The sequence below is a fragment of the Metopolophium dirhodum genome, chromosome 5, assembly GCF_019925205.1.
Source record: "Metopolophium dirhodum isolate CAU chromosome 5, ASM1992520v1, whole genome shotgun sequence".
NCBI classification, from domain to species: domain Eukaryota; kingdom Metazoa; phylum Arthropoda; class Insecta; order Hemiptera; family Aphididae; genus Metopolophium; species Metopolophium dirhodum.
The window spans coordinates 19,652,332-19,672,933 of record NC_083564.1 but is presented as its reverse complement, the minus strand read 5'-3'; the positions used below and the strand labels follow the sequence as shown (position 1 = coordinate 19,672,933).

The 20,602-nt window shown below is 28.7% G+C and overlaps 1 protein-coding gene across 1 annotated transcript; it reads right to left on the bottom strand.

The window, feature by feature from the left end:
- Positions 1 to 1,926: 1,926 nt before the first annotated feature.
- LOC132944230 (G-protein coupled receptor Mth-like) lies at positions 1,927 to 14,919 on the bottom strand. Its single transcript, XM_061013466.1, has 7 exons — positions 14,786 to 14,919; positions 13,193 to 13,789; positions 8,306 to 8,817; positions 7,230 to 7,308; positions 5,676 to 5,854; positions 3,363 to 3,537; positions 1,927 to 2,736 (listed from the first exon to the last, which is right to left on the bottom strand). The coding sequence occupies exons 2-7, from the start codon at positions 13,753 to 13,755 to the stop codon at positions 2,487 to 2,489; spliced, it is 1,758 nt and encodes a 585-aa protein (XP_060869449.1). The 5' UTR covers positions 13,756 to 13,789; positions 14,786 to 14,919; the 3' UTR covers positions 1,927 to 2,486.
- Positions 14,920 to 20,602: the final 5,683 nt, after the last annotated feature.

Sequence of the window (20,602 nt, the reverse complement as noted above, 5' to 3'; positions counted from 1 at the left end):
TAAACGATTTAAACTGGAGGAAATTATTAAATTTGATAATTTATATAAGTATATGCTAGGAGAAAACAAAAGCGGTACAAGCGGTAGGTATTCACTTGTCCACCTTTTTAAAAATTAATTTGACTTAAAACTTACCACCTATTATTTTACCATTGTTTGTAGGAGTTAACACTATGTTTTGTAGGAGTCCACACTATCTTTTGTAGGAGTTAACACTATTTCTTCGTAGGAGATTACCTACATTTATAGGAATTTACTGTTCCCCCTACAAATTACGTTTTGGGTTAATTTCGTTTAATGATATTCTATAAATTACGTTTTGCATCATGTTTTGTTTAATGATATATCATATATTTTGTTATTCGTCATGTTTTGTTTTGCGGTATTTAATTATTTTGATTATCGCTTGCTGTCATAATTACATTTACAAATTAGTTTTCTGTCAAATATAACGTTATAATCATAACGTTCAGTGGCGTATTTTCAAATTTTTCTGGGGGGGGGGGGGTCTTCAGTTTATACATAATTAATATAAACTATGATATCTTGTAATAGTTACGTCCTTATGAAGTTTTTGGAGGAAGTTGAACAAAATATATAATAATAATAGTATAGTCTTATGTAATATTATATATATATATATTGTATTTAGCACTACATAATATGATAACTGATAAGTATTGTTATAAAATAGCGTACTTAATTTTTTTCCAACCCAAAACTAAATTATAGGATATAGTGTTAATACTTGATACAGTATTTCCATATAAGTTAGACTCGAATGATAGATATAAATGTCCATGTAGGAGATTACACTATCTTTGATGTAGCTGAATTGATTTTTATATAATATAGTATTTTAGCCCTGCTTGCAAACACTTGCAAATTAAAAGCTATCGTTGGGTGCCATTTTCAAACTTGGGTGGGCTAACTTTGTGACTTTGGCAGTGAGAACTGGCCACCCAAGTTACTTGCGAATTCTAAAAATGCACTTGAAAATTGTTGCTAATCATTAGCTTTCGTTTGATACTGATTTCAAAGTTCTGGGTTAAAATGGATAGACTACGTGAAGTTGGTCCAACTTTTAATTTTTTGGTTCACAGTGATTTCCACATAGATTTTAAGACAATTGTAGTGTTTAGGTGCGCCTATTTCACGAACGCAGCACAAACGAAAGGAATTGCTGCACAAACAAAAAACCCGGGTTTAAATTCAAAATATTTAATGGGCGTGCCGGGCACATGGTATAAATATTAATACCATAATAATGTAAAAATAATATTTCCATAATCCATACATTTATTTATTGTATTTTTTTACCATCGTGTGATTAATTAATTTCACTAACAAACTACTATCGCGTCATGACTCAGCCCAGTATGTACGTTTTTATAGGCTCTTAGCCAACGGGCGACGGGTACTATAAGTATATCGTACTTCGTAAATAATATTCATTCATAGAGTAGATAATAAGGTAAATGATAATTATTCATTATGTCTTATGTTGTAACAGGTTTTCGATTTCTCCCTATGAGTCTGTTTAATAAATTCACGTTAGCACGTTTTGTTGATAGTATTTATACGTAATCAATGCTGTAATAGGTACTTATTAAAGTTAGTTAAAGATACTCTGTATGAAAATGTTGTAACGTGTCATACAAGTTAATATTTTGAAGCGCAACCAGTTACAAAGAAATGTATCTATATAAATGTAAAACCATTATATTATGTACCTATTGTATAGGTATATCGTAAATAGGTAATATAAATAAAATGTTCATTTCTGAAATATACCCGCATACGCAAGTATACAGGTATAACTACAGATACAAAATATTTATTAATGTAACAATATTATAATTGTGATTCAAAATGTATTTGTGTAAAAATTACATTTTAATTTATTAAAAATAATAAAAAGTAAACAGCTCATAAATTATGCATGCTAATTGTATATAAAATATAGTTAATGAATATTAATTAGATTAAATTATTATGGTATAAATCTGTGTACACCAACATATTTAAATATGGAATTGAACAAAACTTGTTATTTATATTTTCTTTACAACATACTTTTTGTAGTTTATTGGAAATTAATAAAAGTGAACATTAAAATTCAAGAAAAAGATCAATTAAACAATTTAACATTTTTTTTGTTATATTATTAGATAGGATTTATCCATTTTTTAAATAAATTTAATATATATTATGTATTTAGACCAAATATAAATTATTTGACTAAAATATAACATAATAATATAAAGTTTAATAAATCGTATTTTTTGATTATTAACTATTATTGTATTATTATAATAACCACAAAAAACAAAAACGTATAATATTTAAAGACACAAAAATAATGATTTTTTTAAGCCTTAGGGCCTAGAGTCTTGATATATATTATTATAATAATATGTACATAGTATGTTCATATTGCATTCAGAAATCATTATAACTTTTATGAGCACTGCCCAGTGCCACTTTTATGACGACCTAGAGATAGTGTTAATTCGTGTCCCCTCACTGTAATCCATTGAATCCCTAAACTTTTTCCGTAAGTTCATAATAACTTTGGACTTGGTCACAAATATAATAAATATATATACTCCTTGTAGATTGGTAATTGCATTTATAATTACCTTTTTGATCCCTTTAAATTGGAAAAACTGACATACCATAAAAATTAAAAATGGCATTCCAAAAACCAGAAATAGTTTGATGCTCATTACGAATCTGTCAAAAATTAAAAATTAAATGTTATTTTAAGTCAAATTAAATAATTTTTGACCAACAAATCAAAAATTGTTTAGAAGATTTATATTAACTAGTTCAAAAGACAGAAAGTACTAACTTTAAATTTATCAACACTTTAGATTAATTAGTAATAACGTATCATATCACCTATATAATATTTTATGCTATAGTTCAAGTTAAATAAGTAGACTTTCTTTATCTTCATATTACTAGATGCTTATATTTTGACTTACCTTAGAGAGATTAATGTTTACAGCATAGTAAATTAATTTAAGTGCCCCTACATCATAGATTAAAATATATACTAGTATATCTTATCTATGCCCCACATTAAGTTTTAAGTGACACAGTTGTGTGCATGCTGCAAACAAATTATAAAGCTTACTAGTTTATTTTAAAATATAGGTATTTAGTATTAGGTAGGTACTACAATAAATATAAGTAATTAAGAAATTAATAAATACTCGAAGTAGACCACCCACCATATCTACTATATTTATAGTTAAGGAGTTTTAAATAATGAATTTGTAGGTACCAAAAGTAGTTAACAGACTATATTAGGTATGTGCCCTATGTGAATGGATATTACCCTTTTGTATTCTTACCTCTCTTTGTAAACAAAAAACATTTCTGTTTTTGAATCGGTTCGTCTGAATTTATTGAGTTCAGATTTAATTCTTGAAAAATGAATAGCAGTTAGTAAGAACAAAATTAAATTAGCAGTCAGCATACCACAGGTGGGTAGCCAGTAGAAAATTAAATTTCCGTAGTCATCGAGACCTGGAAAAAATATTAAATATAAAATAATAATTATGTATTTATAACCATATGCATTATACAAATTTCATATAGAAAACCAATGGCAACGATGTTCATTCAAAGTTATAGACACCTATACCGTCGATTATTAGATTTTTTCCCTTTATGAATCCAACAAAAACTTTTTTTCAAAACCATTAAAATAAGTAAATAATGTAAATATTACTGTTGCAAATATAATATATAAATAACTAATATTTTTTAATCAAAATTAAATTAATAATTTAAAATTGTAGGTAACAATGTTACCTACTTTTCTTTAGAATATTATCTGTTAAACTACTTACTATAGGTGTATGTATTTTTGTTTTGTGTGAGTAGATAGATAATAATTAAAAACTAATAAGTAATGTCATGTATTAATATTAAACGTATAATCATACCAACAATTATTATGTTCAAGCCAAATAGTTAAAACAAGCCATTAATACTAGATTGTATGGTGTACCACATTCGTCCACCACCCACTCAAGACATGTATTGCGCTGATGTACCTAGAGTTCGGTGACACTATAGACTATAGAGAATGGACCGTACGATTAAAGTAACAAAGGTTTGTTTGAATAAAATGTCTACCTAATGCATTTTTGTAAGAGTTAGTTAAACAGTTTAAATGTCGAAAATTAGATTAAACTTTTATTTTTATTTAAAAATTAAGTTACTGCAGTCTTACACTCAGTGCATTGTCGTGCTGCAGTGGTGTATTATTTAAAATTTTTACAGGAACAGATAATTGGCAAACTTATTGATGCAAAATAATTTAAAACAACATTTTATTTTTAAAACTTTGATTTAATTCTGAGAATACTTAAACATTTTTAAATAGTGGCATTCAAATTTTTATCACTGCGTGCATATAAAATGTCCACGCTGAATAACGCCATGTCTTAGCGTTTAGAAAATAAGTTTTCTTGGTTTTTTAATTTTGATGGTTTTTGGAGGGGGAATCATATTTGCATTCACCTAGAATAATTCAAGTGATTCAACTCTTATGCAAATTGATTAGAGTAATTTAAAAAGAATTGTGTCATATTCAAAACAATTTTGGATTAAAAACAATAGGTATTCGTAAAATAATAGTATATTTTTTATAACATAACTACTTTGTGCAACAGAAATATTAAATATCGATTTCTTTTAAAGCTTAAAGAAAAAGTTTAAGCATTTTAGTTGGAATAATATTCATGCTGTATAATCTAAACAGAAAACTTCGTTTCTTAAATAAATTCTTTAATACACATTATTATAATAAATTTATATTTTTTTGAACTCAAACATTCATTTATATATAATTTGGCTGATCCTGCGCACTTCGTAACCCGTAAAAATGACAACTCTAAAAAAAATTGTGTTTGTTCAACTCTCAACTCCTTTTTAGTGTAACTCACTGCAGAAAGTGCAACTCAGCCACCCTAGTAGGTAATGTGTGAAAATTAGATTTGATGCATGCTTGTATCTGATCTGCCCGATTAACCAATAGCAAATGACCTATCCAACACAAAAATAATTTTTCAATTCGAAATAGTAGTTTCTGAGATTAGCGCCTTCAAACAAACAAACAAACTCTTCTGCTTTATAATATTAGTATAGATTATACAAGTTGGTGTATGTGAGTGTGGCATAGGTATAGGAATGTACAGAAGCAGATTGGGTAGTCTCGTTTCTTCGAAAAATATTTTTCTACCGGCCCATAATTTATCATGGTGGCTCAATGGCCCATATATTGGCCACATATTATTATATTAATACATAATAATGACTTTATCGCATTTGTTGACATTATATTATTATATAGCTGTCATACAAATTGTAATGCGGCATAGTGGTTATTTTATCCTACCAGCCCGAAATGTTAGCAGCCCCACGAATGCTTGACTGGCCTATCCGGCTCTGTATGTATGTGTATTCTGTATTCTGTATTAAATATTTAATTATATGTGCTGCGCCTGAAGTAAAATCCTGAGACCGTCTATGATTACAATATAATATTGTGTTCATAAAATATTAACATGTACACCAAGTTAAAGTTTACAATATTGAAATCTGAGAAATTAAAAATGTCAAAATTAATTAATATTAAAATAATTGTGTGAACTTACTGTTAAAAAAGCAATCATATTTTCCGATATCGGGTGCTAATTTTAGTAGCGTTTCGTGTTGTGAATGTTGAAATAAATAACCAGTAGATACGCAAAAACTTGAAAATCCCCAACAGTAAATATGGTACATAATGGTACGTACTGATTTTGATGTATTTCTGTTTATTGAATTGTTGTATCTAAATTAAAAATGTGTTGAAAATATTATATGCACTGGTATAATTTGTACTTTTAGATTATATTAGCAGCACTATATATTATAATATGGTACACTGGGCAATAGTAAAATTTGCTATTACCTATAGGTTATAGGTATAATACAAGTATAGTAATATAGTAACAATCATTTTTTTAAATAATGAGTGTTTCATGATAAAATAATCATGTTATATAGGTATGTGATTAAAATAACATATCTATAGATATGATAAATGTTATCCCGTACCTGTATAATTCTAATACAAGATGACTTATAAGTTTATTTATAATTATCATCCTACTTATTTGTGGCTTCAAGGGCAGATCCAGGGGGAGGGGTTTGGGAGGTCAGCTGACACAGTTTTTTTCCTAGTTAAATGTGGACCCTCAAAATGGCAAACTACATAATTTTTTTTTTATTCGAATTTGTATACAATGATCAATAATAAAATAATATTAAATAATAATAATGTATAAAATGTACACATGCTCAAGAATGTTTCTATACAATAATTATACAATTACAAATATAATTATAAATGTACAAGTATATTAATATGATGTATATACAGACGTGAAGACTGAGTATTGAAGTAAAATAGCGCGTACGAAATCGTGCTTAAACTTATGAACTTATAATGTACCTAATTCGAAAAACACGAGTATAAAAATATGTTGGACATATATAAGATTTTATGAAGTTGGCATAGATGAAATTGATATAGAGGTGGAATACCGTTCATTATGTCTTGTTTACCAACAAGTGTACGACGAGAAAATTGAAGCTGGAGTAACTGGACCTTTAAACTTAAATGAAGTATTGAAGTTCATGATATCACGAGACATGGTTTCTTTGTATTAAATGTATATACTTTGTTTAAAATATTTTGTACACTTCCAGTCAGCAATGCAACTGCAGAAAGAAGTTTGAGCCGTCTAAAACTTCTCAAAAGATGCCTTCGCTCAACTATGACTAAAGACCGGCTTTAAAATTTGGCTATATTGAGCATAGAAAGCAACAAAGCTTAAACCATTGTTTTTGATAATGTAATAAGTACATTTGCTCTAGTGAAAAAGCGCATAAATTATGCATTAAATTAATACATTAAATATGTACAATCCCTTCTTAAAATGATTTAAATATTTCAGGTAAATTTGTAAATCGCGAGGGCATCGGGTGACTTTGTAATACCTAGTTGGTTTAAGTTCCTACACTTTCGTAAGTAAGGCAGACCCACAGTTCTAAAATCCTGGGTATGCTGTGTGGCTTAGAAGTTTATAACACCACATAAATATACACGCATTATTGTTTTACACATTTTATTACCATATTATGTAAGAATATATTTTACATACCTTAACATCCAGTAAATATCGAAGCATATTACATTTAACCAGCAACATGTTGTCAGAGTTGCAAAGAAAGCAAAATAACCTAAAATTACACTTTAAATTAATTCAAAATACATAAACAAGCAAAATAATAATTAATAGTAAAATGCATAATTTGGAAGCCAAAACATGTATGCTGATAAGACAAATAATAACAGCAATATTTATATTAATTGTTGTTGTTTAGTTTTTAGATGCATGGACAATTAGTTGCGTGAAGTTGCCCTGTGAACGAGATCTCACTCTTAGTCCACCACAAGTCATTGTTGTGCATATAATATAATATTATACTCGTTAGTGTCGCTAGGTTAGAGAATCCTCCGGTGCAAAGTAACGTTAATTGCTAATAGTATTTATAATGGCAATGGTAATTTCAATTGTTTCTTTTTACAAGATTTGAGCCACATTTAATTGATACGTTGTCATTATTACTTAGGTCTGTCTCAATAGGAAGTGTAAAGGTACTAATAATGTTTATAATATAATATTTATATTTTATAAAAAAATCTTTTAAATTTTACAATGATGTGTGGTTTTTTAATATATTTAATAATTTTTTTATATAAATTTTTTTTGTGACTGTCGTCACAGTTTGGGTCAGTGAAACGGTTTCGAATTCCTTCAACAGTATCTTGTTCGACGGGAAAGTGAATCTAGTTGGTGCATTTGGGAAGTCAAAGTTCCCAATAGTTTTCAAAATCGCCGGGACATACAATATAAAAATTAAGGAAAAACGGGATTGGTTACCCAAAGTAGGTTTTTGATAAAATCGATTTTGGTTTTTGGTGTAACTCTAAAACAAATGACCGTATATAAATCATACATGACATTTTCACTGGTTGTTTATACTAGTATTTTCTATACACGATAAATATTTTGATTTGTTGTCAACAAAATACGGAAAAATCATGAAAGTTAGCAAATTATTTTGAACTAAAAATTCATAAATTCTTTTCTTTTCAATCTAAGATTTGAAAATGTAACACAAAGTTTCTAAAAGTTAGTCTACCTTTATCAAAAAAAAAACAGGTAAGACATACCGTATGGAATGCACCACGGGCTTTTTATGTCGTCTTGTACCAAATCATAGATCACATCGAAGACGAAGTACACGAGCTGGCAAGCCATGTAGAACATGAAGTAGTAGCCGTTGGCGTTCCGGAGGTAAGGCAGTGTGGCGTACACGATCAGCGTGAGCACCAGGCACACGACAGACAGGATTTTAACCCAAAAGAGAATACTGACCGGTGGTTTGGCATTCGTGCACAGGAACGCCCTCAGATCGGCGGCCTCCGGTGGCCCGTCCTTGGTGTAATACTCCAAGCAGTAATCCGTGCCCGGGATGATCCATTCGACGCCTTCGTGGATAAGGAAAAGGTTGCCATCCGTGGTCAACATGAACCTGTCGTCCATTAACCTGATAATGCCACACAAGTGTGTGTCGTAGTACGCTAGCACCGTGTTGTTCGACCGGCCCACCGGACTTCCGCCCGCGTCTGATTCATAGGCGGACACCGTGAACGGGATCTCGCTCTTAGTCCACCTTAAGTCACTGTTGTGCATAGGATGTATTATACTCGTTAGTGTCGTTAGAGTAGAGAATCCTCCGGGCCCCGGTGCAAAGTAACGTTAGTTGCTAATGGTATTTACAATGGCAATGGCAATTTCAATTTCAATTTCAATTTCCATAGTCGGGTACTATGGAAAAATTAATTAAAACTACAATATTATTAAGAACAGAATACTGATATGAAAATAGAGCTACCTAAAATCAAAAAGGAATTATAACCAGTAATGAAGAATACTAAGTATCTCATGGTGCTAAATTTTGTTTTCTATCTCTCTCCGACCCACCCACGCACAACATATCTAATTTTTACCCAGCAGAACCAATTCTGTGTCGTTTAAAATTAAAGAGAACAGACTGTTATAAAAACAGGTAAAACAGTTTTAATACGTGAGATTTTTTGCAACATTTATATTTTTCTGCGATATAATTATTATTTTTAAATTGTGGTACCCTTTTTGAATTAAAAGATTAATTAAAAATTTACAAAATATTGTGTCAATATAAAGTTATCATTTTTAATTTTTATAAAAAACATTTTCTTAAAACTGAAAATACAAAACTTCTCATTAGTTGTTAATTACAACGACCTTAAAATATCAAAAATACATTTTACACAAAATTATTTGTGATATTATTACGCGCCACCAGTAAAATAGTTCAAGGTCATCTTTGTTTTATTACGCGTCATTCCAGATTTTGAAAATTGTATTGCTATTATTTACAAATCATATAGGACTGTTGCAGGTATATATCATTATATAATATATGAAAACAAGTGTATACGAAATAAGAGAAATAAAAATTCATTGTTTTTCCTCAATCGTTATTATGTTGGTATCATTGACTTGTATTATGTACCTATTTAATATTTATGTACCAGCCAAATACGTCTAAAGCACATAAGTGAACAAGAAATTTATTGTTGGTATAGGGACATGTTTTTTAAGATTATCATAGTCACAAAACGAAACTGAAAAATATTTAAAATAAAATGGACGTAGGTATTAAATGGTTATAATATTATATTGTGTATTATAATCAGGTTTTCGATTCAAGTCCAAACCAGTAATCCCAGTTGTTACATAACTTATAATATTTTATAATATGTCTACAGTAATGTACTGTAGTAACCCTGACGATGTACCAGTAGAATCATAGGCATGCGCAGGGTTTTGTGTCGGGTGCAGCATACATTTTTAACCGGCCCTAAAGAACAATAAGCAACTCACTTATTTCCTTTATATAGCCTCCCCCCCCTCCCGATTTTGTTTGGCCCCACTGTGTAAGCTTTTAATATTAAATAAGTTTATATAATCTATATAAACTATATATAAACACAAATGGTTAATGTGCTATTGTCATTGTGGTTGTGTCTGTATCTGTAGACTGTAAACTAGTGTGTACGTCAAATTTCTCCAATAATACCCATCTATTTTAGATTCTGAGTGGAACGATGAATGTATTGATTTTACAATGATGTGTTTTTTTTTTTTATTTTAGATTCTGGGTGGAACGATGAATGCATTGATTTTACAATGATGTGTGTTTTTTTTTTTTTATTTTTGTGTCTGTCATCACCTTTTAGGACAGTACAAGTGCTTGGATTTTCTTCAACAGTAACTTTTCTGATAGGAAAGTGAATCTAGTTGGTACTTTGGAGGGGCAAAAGTAAAAATTTCCTAGTTATTTTCAAAAGTGACGTGAAAAACAAAAGAAAAATTAAGGAAAAACATGAATTTTTACGCAAAATCTGCTTTTGAGAAAATCGATTTTGGTTTTTGGTGTAACTCTAAAACAAATGACCGTAGGGACATGAAATGTTGACTGATTGTTTTTAATTGCATTTTCTATTCACCATAACATTTTCCAAATATTTTGACTCATTTTGAGCTGTTTACGGGCATTGTCAATTTCCATTTTTTTAGTTTTTTTTTCTATAAATATCAATAAAATTTTATCTGTTGAGTAAATAAGCTTGAAAATTTAATAAAAGGCTCCTAGGTTGTTGTTTCAAAGGCTGATGAAAAAAATTAAAAATCCTTAGTCACAGTTTTTATTTATAAGAATTTAAAGTTCAAATGTTGACAAAATACGTAAAAATCACGGACATTAGCAAATTATTTTGAGTTGAGAATTCATAAAAATTTTTCTTTTTAAATCTGGGTTAGGTTAGGTTATAATGAGTGTGTAACCTTATGAGTGTCTGAAATTTATATTTTTACAACATTTAATATTCATTCGATTTCTCATGTAACAATTTTCTTATTTTATTGTAATTAAAAAACGAATGACTGTAGATACTTGAAAATTTCACTGAATGTTTACATTAGCATTTTCTATACACCATAACATTTTGACTCTTTTTGATCTGTTTACGGAAATTGTCAGTTTTCAATTTTTTTATTTTTTTTTTCTATAAATATCAATAAAATTTTATTTGTTGGGTAAATTTAATATAAGGCTCCTGATATATTGTTACAATAGTAGTTGAAAAACATAAAAAATACACAGGCACAATTTTTTTTGCATTTTAAGTTCGAATTTCGACAAATTTTATTAAATTTAAAATTTAATAATTATTTTGTAGTTAAAAATTTTTAAAATTTTCAACTTTTATAGCTAAGAATTGAATATCCAATTCAAGGGTCCACGTAAATTACAATAAATTACTTTATTCACAATAATATCATCAAATATACTTGGTAATATCATAGGCTGACTGATCGTTTTCGCTCAGAATCGTTTTTATTATACAATGATATTATATCATTGAATTCAAATTTAACACCATTCATTACAGTGACCCACTTGTAACCTACTGTACAGCAGAGCGACATCCACTTACCCAACTTTTTAGACTTGTATTGATAAAATAGTATTATCATTTTTCATTTGAATAAAATTGAACATTTATATTTTAATTTAATTATAAACTCAATATGTTTGAAATTATTCAATCTTAATTTAATCAGCAACCAAAACAACTTAAATATAAATAAAGAAAACACAATTGCAAAAGCTAAATCTCTTTAAAATTATTGCACATTTTATAGAAATTCGCTAGATTAAACCGGTTTAAAATTATCCCACATTATCCCGCACCGGGATAATGAACCATAAAGTAAATTATATGGACCAAACATCCCGGTGCATTATTTTTCACACCGGTTTAGTTTGTTTTGATTAAATTTCTATTTTATGGGGAACACTGATCAAAAAGGTTGATAAATAATATATTTATCTAATCTACCTATGTAGATTACAGCCCTCTAAGACGTAACATACACGTACACATTATGCGATTACCAAGAATGAATTCAACCTTACAGCAGAGTGGCGACCAGTTACCTTCCAAATCCTCCCTTTTTACATTTTTCCTCGTACCTAAGGAGTAAGGACCCACCGGACTTTTGGACTTCGGCGACACTTTACAATGAAAAAAATAACATCTGGTACCTGGCAACTATAGCACAAACACGATGGATGCTTTCTCCGCGTATAAATTAATTGGTAAATATATCTATAATCCTCATTATACTTAGGTATAATAATATTTATAGACATTAAAAAATATTACGCCACCCGGCACCCACTCCATAAATTAGGTCTGGAACTTGCCAGACTTGAACCATGTCCTCGGCATCACTGTGTGTATATACACACACAATCAAAATTTTGACAATCATGACAACTCCTTACCTCCACCATCCCTTTCCCGACAAATAACCACGGCACCAGCTACAGCTTTCGATACGATCGGTATAAGCAGTACATAATATAGTATATTATACAACTTTAAACTTATACACCGAGTTGGGAATCATCTAGATAAAATTATTTCTTTAATTATCTTATCTAGATAAAAATAATTAAATCATCTAATTATCTCATCTAGATAAATGTAATGGTTATCTGTGGTAATTTATCTAGATAAATAATATAATAATAAGAATATTTTTAAATACTGAAATAGCCAATAATTTATGAGAACCGAGTAGTACCTGAAATATTGTCAGTTTTATTTTGTTATTTTATTGGTATTCAAGTTGTATTTAAAATTTAAATTGTATATTATTTTAGTTGAGAATTGAAATTAAGGATTTATTAATTAATAAATATTATGTAATTAGTAATTACTAAAAAATTACATTATTTATAATATAATTTTTAAAAAAATTATCATTTTTTTATCTAGATAAATGTATGTGTATTTTTATCTTTATCTAGATAAAAAAAAATGATGTTCTATTTTATCTTATCTAGATACATTTTGAATGAATTATCTGTTATCTTATCCGGAAGATTTTTTGGTTATTTTTTCACAACACTGCTTATACATAGGACGCCGTGGACTTACTTGGAGTTGAGGTCGCTGACGAGTTTATATCCGGGGTCGCAGCACTTGTTGACGCAAGTGTAATTGCCCCGGCCGCAGTACCGGTCGCGTGGCCGGCACGTCCGGCCCACCAGCTCATTGGACGGTGACAGGTCGAAGCAGTAGTTCGGCGTCAACCCGATGGGCGACGGGTGCGCCTCCATCAGCCCACGCACCTCCACGGCGGGCAAGTCGACTAGCACTTCCGTGGCGTTGCAATGTAGTCGTCCATTATAGGAAATATCCAACACCGTATTGGCTGCCACCTTTACCTTGAGGCTCATCCGCTCGAACTTGCTGCCGTACCCGGCCGGTATGCTGCAGAACCGCACTTCCGGGTCGTATATCCGATCCATCGCACAGCACTTCCTGGCCGGCACGATATTAGCCATGGAAGACGCGATTCTGCCGCCGATCGCGACAACGAGAAACGCGACGGTGGCGGTGAAACACGATCGGATGGTATTCATTGTGTGCGCTGCACACTGTTTGGTTGGCGTCGGCACAATCACTGTCGCGACTATTGCGTATGTCATCCAAACCATTCGACGAGCCGCCGCCGCCGCCGACCGCCACGCGCTTATATAATATTATAAAAATGTAATATATTGGTTCTCGTTGGGGGGGGGGGGGAAGTGAATTTAGTTGGTATTTGAGTGATCAAATGGGAATTTTCACGCAAAACCCGTTTTCGACAACATCAATTTTGTTTTATTGGTGTAAGTCCAAACAAAAGTAACCTTAGTCACATGCCATTTTTAATCAAATGTTTATATAAAAAAATTTTATATAACTACTATAAAATATAATATTTTTGTAATTTTGACTCTTTTCGAGCCATTTACAAGCATAAGAAATTTTCAATTTGTATTAGCTATCTTAGTTTAACTATCATCGATTAAAATGTTTTTGCTAGATTAAGAAACTTGAAAATTTAATACAAAGTTTTTCATAAGTTTTGGTTAGAGGAAATGAACAAAAAAGTTGAGCGATACGTTATTTTATGAGTGTCTACAGTTAGAATTTTGACAAAATTATTTTGAGATAAAATTTATAAAAATGTTATTTTGTAGTTAATAATTTATAAAATGAACAGTTTTTATAGCTAAGGATTGTAAATTTATAACAAGATTTCTCATAAGTAATTTATACTGTAATCAAAAAAAATCTAAAAAAATATATAAATACAGTTTTTTTTTATAGATATTTTTGATTAAAATAAGGACAAAATTCAAAATTTAAACAAATAAAAATTAAGTATTCGTCTTATTCCAATACAATTTATATTTTATCAGTATTTGTTGATTTATGATTTCGTTTAAAATCAGATTGTATAAAATGTGAGTAGCGGTTCTTTATTTTCAATACCTTTATTTATAAACACCTATCTACCTTTTTATTATTAATTATCCGGCACAAATCGAGCCCATTCACAGAGAATTTGATGATTTAGTGTCAGGTATTCGCACACACAGTAATACCTATTAATTGGTTTTTTTTTTATTATGATTTGAATCAATATTTAAAATATATTATTAATTAGGTATTTTAATTAGTGTTCACTATAATACTTACTATTAATATTGTCCTTAAGTTGTATTGCATGAATTTCGAAGTAGTTTTTGACACTATCTAAAATAAAAAAAAATTGAGGCATAATTATTGTAGGGTGACTGCTCCAGTAAATGAACAGCACCAGTGAATGAACACACCAACATTTTCTTTTAAGTAAGAAGAAAATCAGAAGTAAACTACTATGATAAATGGTATCAATATTTAAAGAATATTCTAATGTTGGTCATATTGTAATTTCATGATATTCGATTTGATATCATTTGATTGAGAATATTTATCATTTCCCTCCATTTACTATCACCAGCATTGTCACTAAATTGTTTTATTTTTCAAAAGTTGTGTGTACAGAAATGAAACGTTAAAACATCTTTAACCCAAGGCGAGATACTTAAAGTTATATTTATTTGATTCATCACATACTTTTAATGCCATTGATATATTAATCAATTAAATTAAAGCATTTTTTAATCTCTTTTAAGAGTGTTCAAGCACTGGTACAAGTAATGATGCAAAAACCAGTGAATGAACTAGTGTTCATTCATTGGGATTTAGGTATTTTACTTTTTACTAGTGAATGAACACTGTGTATTTTATTTTATTATTTTTTAATTTAACGTGATCGTAGGTAACTTTAATGTAATAATCAATACATTTTGTTTAAAATAACTACCTATCTAAAAAAAAAATGCAAGATTATTAAAAATTAATAATATTGAGAACAAAAGAAAAAATTAAAGTGTAAAACCTATTGACAAAATGTTTTAAAGGAATCTACTAAATTCGAGTAAAACTTTACTGTTGAAGATGATGTTATTGTTATTATGGTCCAGTGTGAAGGGGAGTTATGTTATGTTTAATTTTATCTTGTTGATGTAATCTACTATACTAAATATATTATGTTTTTTTAAAAGATTTTGTGTTGTTGATGATAAGGGGATTCCATATTGCGATTTTCTGTTTTTGTCTAACACAGGATTTTAGACGGATTCTTTGCCAAACATATCAATTGAACTAATGAAGTGATAAGAATTCTGAAAACAGGTTTGAATTCGCTGTCAAGTCTACTTGAAATCGACTTCCCCATAATTTTGAATTTTTGATTTCAGCTTCTTCAAAAATTTAAATTTTTGTTCTACAAAATTAAATAAAACAACAGAAATTAATATGAAACTTCTTTTTAATATAAAATAATATTGTTGGTTTGCTGAAGAAAATTCAGCCCAAATACTTAGCGGAAATTGGCAGTGATTTTCAATATAGTTAAGTAGAATAAATGTAGTCAAAAAATATAAAACCGTCGTCATGTGGACAAATTGATTAAATTAATTCGTGAAGTGCGTCAACTACTTGTTACTACTATTTTGGCAACGTCGCATAAAATATTTTATGCTCAATCGTGTTGCTAAAAAGGTATGAAAAACTATGAGGCCTGTCAAATTGTCAACAGACAACAATGGACCGACGTGATTCGCTGGCCATAATATGTTCCCCTTGGCTAGAGTGTGCGTAGAAAGGCCCTAAAAAAGCCGAAACGTAACAGATTTTAAAATTAAAATGTTCATGGATCTACTCACAAAATACAAATGATTTAAAATCACTCTAAAATCATTTTGTGATCTAAGCTTTTTTTGCTATATTATGATTCAATATAACTGTTTATATTATAAAAGAAAGTATTAATTGCAGTACTATAATGTAGTGTACAATTAGCGATAGTGATAAAATTAAAAAAAAATAACTTACCATCCATATTTAGGTTTAAGGATTTACCGTCTGGGCCTATAACAAAACATAATTATAAAAAGATATTAAATGTCTATTAAGAACTAAGTTTTAAATTCTGAGCGGAGCGATGTGTGTTTTTTTTTAAATTTGTGCCTGTGTACACAATACGTAGCCGAAAAAATGCTTAGATTTTAAAGTTCAAGTCTCTGATGGGAAAATTAATTTAGATGATGGAATCGAGAAGGCAAAATTGAAAATTCTTAGTAGTTTTCAAAAGCACCGGGAAAAACAAAAAAAAAGTTGGTTGTAACTCTAAAAAAAATTACTGTATATCCATTAGATTTTTATCAACTGTTTATAATATTATTTGAATTTTTCAGACCATAAAATTTGCAAATTATTTTATGGTTAAAAATTTATGAAATGTTCTCAATTTGTATAGTTAAGAATTGAAAACTTAAGTAGTTCAATCTGTAAAAATAAAATAAAATATAAACACAGTTTTTTATATTTGAACGAAATTAGATGTTTATACAAAGTTACGATTTTTATTTAAAAATTGGTAACTTGTTACTTCAAATTTGAAAAATCCTAGCTGTTCTAAATTTGGTCGGTAACTATAACTGAAATTTTTTAATCAATATTTAGCCTAATCGCAGCATAGGACTCCAAATAGATAGACACGCGTCGTACACTAAAATATAGTTACTTTAATCAAAAATATAATTCAGTATTTCAGTATATACTTTGTTTTTACCTTTCTTAGAATCGTTCAAATTAGCTAAAGAAAAAAATATGAAATTGTTAATAATTATTGATATAAAATATATCTAATATTTCCTGACTCCTATGATTTATTAAAGAACTCATTTTTATTTATTTATTTATTTTTTGATACCTAATTAAATTGAAAAAATCATTGTATCTCAAATTGTTAACATTATAGGTTATAATAATATTTATAATGTTTTGAATTTCGATATTTCAGTATTTATTAACGTGATAGATCTTTGACCCTTAAGGGGCCTCGCTACGGTAATTATTTAAGGGGCAACATTTAGGAAATTTCTAATCTTGTCATAATCGTCCGGCATCTATGTGTTAGTTGTAAATGGTTATTAGTGTGAGTGAAATTAATTGCGAGTATCCTCTCTTGTACGCGCAAGCACATGTCAATAACTCGATAACCATATCAAATTAACAGAAACATACATTTGTTTTGACAAAATTAAAGTTAGTTAACCTTGTCTGATTTTGATTCTGAAAAAATATTTGAATTCAGCAGAAAAATGTCTGTAGATCGTACGAAACATTTTCCGTTTTTAATGTTAGTTTTAATTTTAATTATGATTCAAAAAAGTTGATATTTTCAAGTTTTCAATTACAGTTCACAGTAATATAAAATTTAGTTTTTACAAAGTGCTTCGTAGGATCTATAGACAACAATTTTCTGGTGATTTCAAATTTTTTCTCAGAATCAAAATCGGACAACGATAACTAACTTTAACTTTGTCAATACTTTGGGTCTTTTCAACTAAAATCGACGGCAGTAGCGAGGCCCCTTAAAAGATCTAATCAATTTTACGAATGACAAAGCTATATTATTGTATCCCTGTTAAAATATAAGTACCTACCTATCTACTATCTACTTATAATTTGGAAATAATTTTTAGATTATTTTATAATTTACCTAAGCATTTATAAGGTATGATCATTGATAGTTTACGCAGAAATATAAAGTTTAAAAATTCGAAAATGATGATATTGAAAAACGTTTACAAATGCATTTTATTCTAGTTAGTCTGCGTTAGTAGACAATACCATTAACATAATTTACTATAACACCTACATAGCAATACTATGCAGTATGTACACATATTTTTTAAAATGAATAATTAAATTTAAAGGAATTGATTTTTATTTTTTTTATTTCAGTCATTCGTGATGAACTTCATATTTATTTTTAAAAAATGTTCTCACGAACATCTATAGGCATTTTTACAAAACAAACGTTTTGAAAGAATGTATCCATTTTTTTTAGAAAGGACCAATTGCTGAAAGTTGTTTATAAAATTTGAGGTCATTTTGGGAGAAAACTGTTTTTTTTTCACAGAGTCTCAGAAAATATGGAATTATTAGAGAATTTAATAATAAAACAATAAACCGAAAATAAATGTTTTCTTTGTTTCTTCACATATTTTAACAATCTAATGCTTTTTAAACTATTTATTTTCTACATATTCTTTACTCTATTGATAATAAATGATTAAAACTTCATTGGTATTATTTATATCAATTTGAGTTATAGATTATGTATGATAATTTTCTTACCTATTTTGTATGATGTTAAAAAATTTTTGTACGGATTTTTCTCTAATAAATACATATAATATATATTTCGTTATTACATAGAATAGGTAACAGTCTTATTCTACTATGATTTACATTTCAGAAATCTTTTAATTTATGATTTCTATACCCCATTAGACATTTTGTTTAAAATTAGTAGTATAAAATGTGAGTACCTAGCGCGGTTCTTTATTTTAAATATTTAATTGTTGCTGTTATCCTTTTAAATTGGTCCCAATGTAAATGTATAAATTGAGCGCATAGATTAAATAACGTTACGCTAGTACTCTAAGTATGAATTTTTTTTCTAAAAATGTCTTAAGGTTTTATAATGAAATTTTACCACGATAATTTGTTTTGTAAACATTAAAAAGTTCAATATTGATAGTGTGCGAATAAAATCAGTGATGAGTCATCACAATAATTGTTGGCTAATTAATTGTGCAGTGTGTTTGGGAATACAATGATCATAACGTGTCAGACGCATATAATTTTTTTTTGATAAAAATATTTCATTTGAAATCATTGGTTATATATATTTTAAGTCAATACATTTACGATTTTAAATCGAAAGATACATTTTGATATATACCAGGGTAACGTCACACAGGCACCCTGATAACTCAACAGTAAGTTTCTTTGTTGTTACCTATAATTTCTTCATTGTTACATAAATGATGGAAGGCACAAATATCCAATAACTAACTATACTTAATTAGTTTTAGAAAAACTAATTGAAAATAGCAAGTATTCAACTTAAAATTAAAAAAATTAACAATTACAAGTTATTAACATTTTACACATAAAATCAATATAAAGTATGAACGTACAATATTATTTAGATATTTACCTTCCGAGCTTTTACTATTATATTGTTCACTGATGATGTTTTAAGGCTTTTTTCAACACACAATTGAAACGTGTGTGCACTACAACGAACACGTTGTGTTAAATATTGCTCATTTCCTATTTCTAGTGCTATACAAACTTTTTGTTTCAAATTATTATTATCATTTAAATCAATCACTGTATCCGTCATAATAGCTTAAATTATAGATTCAGATAAATTGTCATGACCATCAAAGAAAAACATTAAAAAATTAAAAACCCAAACATATAAAAATTATAAATCTAGAAACAATTTCCTACTTATGTGTTCACTATCCTCAAAATGTTCATTAAATAAAGCATCTTCATCAAGTAAATCATCTTCACCGTGTAAATTATTTGCGTGAGGTAAGTTATCTGCGTTGTTTCATCTTCATTAGTATCATTGAATATTTGAACCATTTTTACAATATTTCTTCCATTGTCACATGTTATGGAATATACTATAATATTCATCAAATAAAAAGCTAAATTTATTACATTTTGTTACAATATTTAAGAACGTATTTTGTCAACAAACAAGATTATTTTTTTACCACTGTTTTTAAGTAGGTAATCAGAAATATGTTTTTCGTTTAATTATGTCGTTCTTAATGTCACAATTTTTAACTTATCATCTTTAATGAATTGTACATTTACGCAATTAACGTTTACAATCAACCTTCACTGAAACCGACCTTTTGTAGACATCTAGCTTAATACTTTTTACTATCTCATCTGCATATTCCTTTACATGGTTTCTTATATTTCTAGACTTAATTCTGAAATCTATAAATTATTAATTAAAAGTGTAACCAGATACCAAAAAAAAAAAATAATTTGAATTAAACATTTTCTTCAACGTGTAGTACATGG

Bases quoted from the DNA above. Each gene is read 5' to 3' on its own strand.
- LOC132944230 (XM_061013466.1), bottom strand. From the start codon at position 13,755: ATGGTTTGGATGACATACGCAATAGTCGCGACAGTGATTGTGCCGACG. The intron at 8,818-13,192 runs GTAAGTCCACGG...TATGCACAACAG, and splicing joins GTCAGCGACCTCAACTCCAA to TGACTTAAGGTGGACTAAGA. The intron at 7,309-8,305 runs GTATGTCTTACC...GTGTAATTTTAG, and splicing joins CCCGTGGTGCATTCCATACG to GTTATTTTGCTTTCTTTGCA.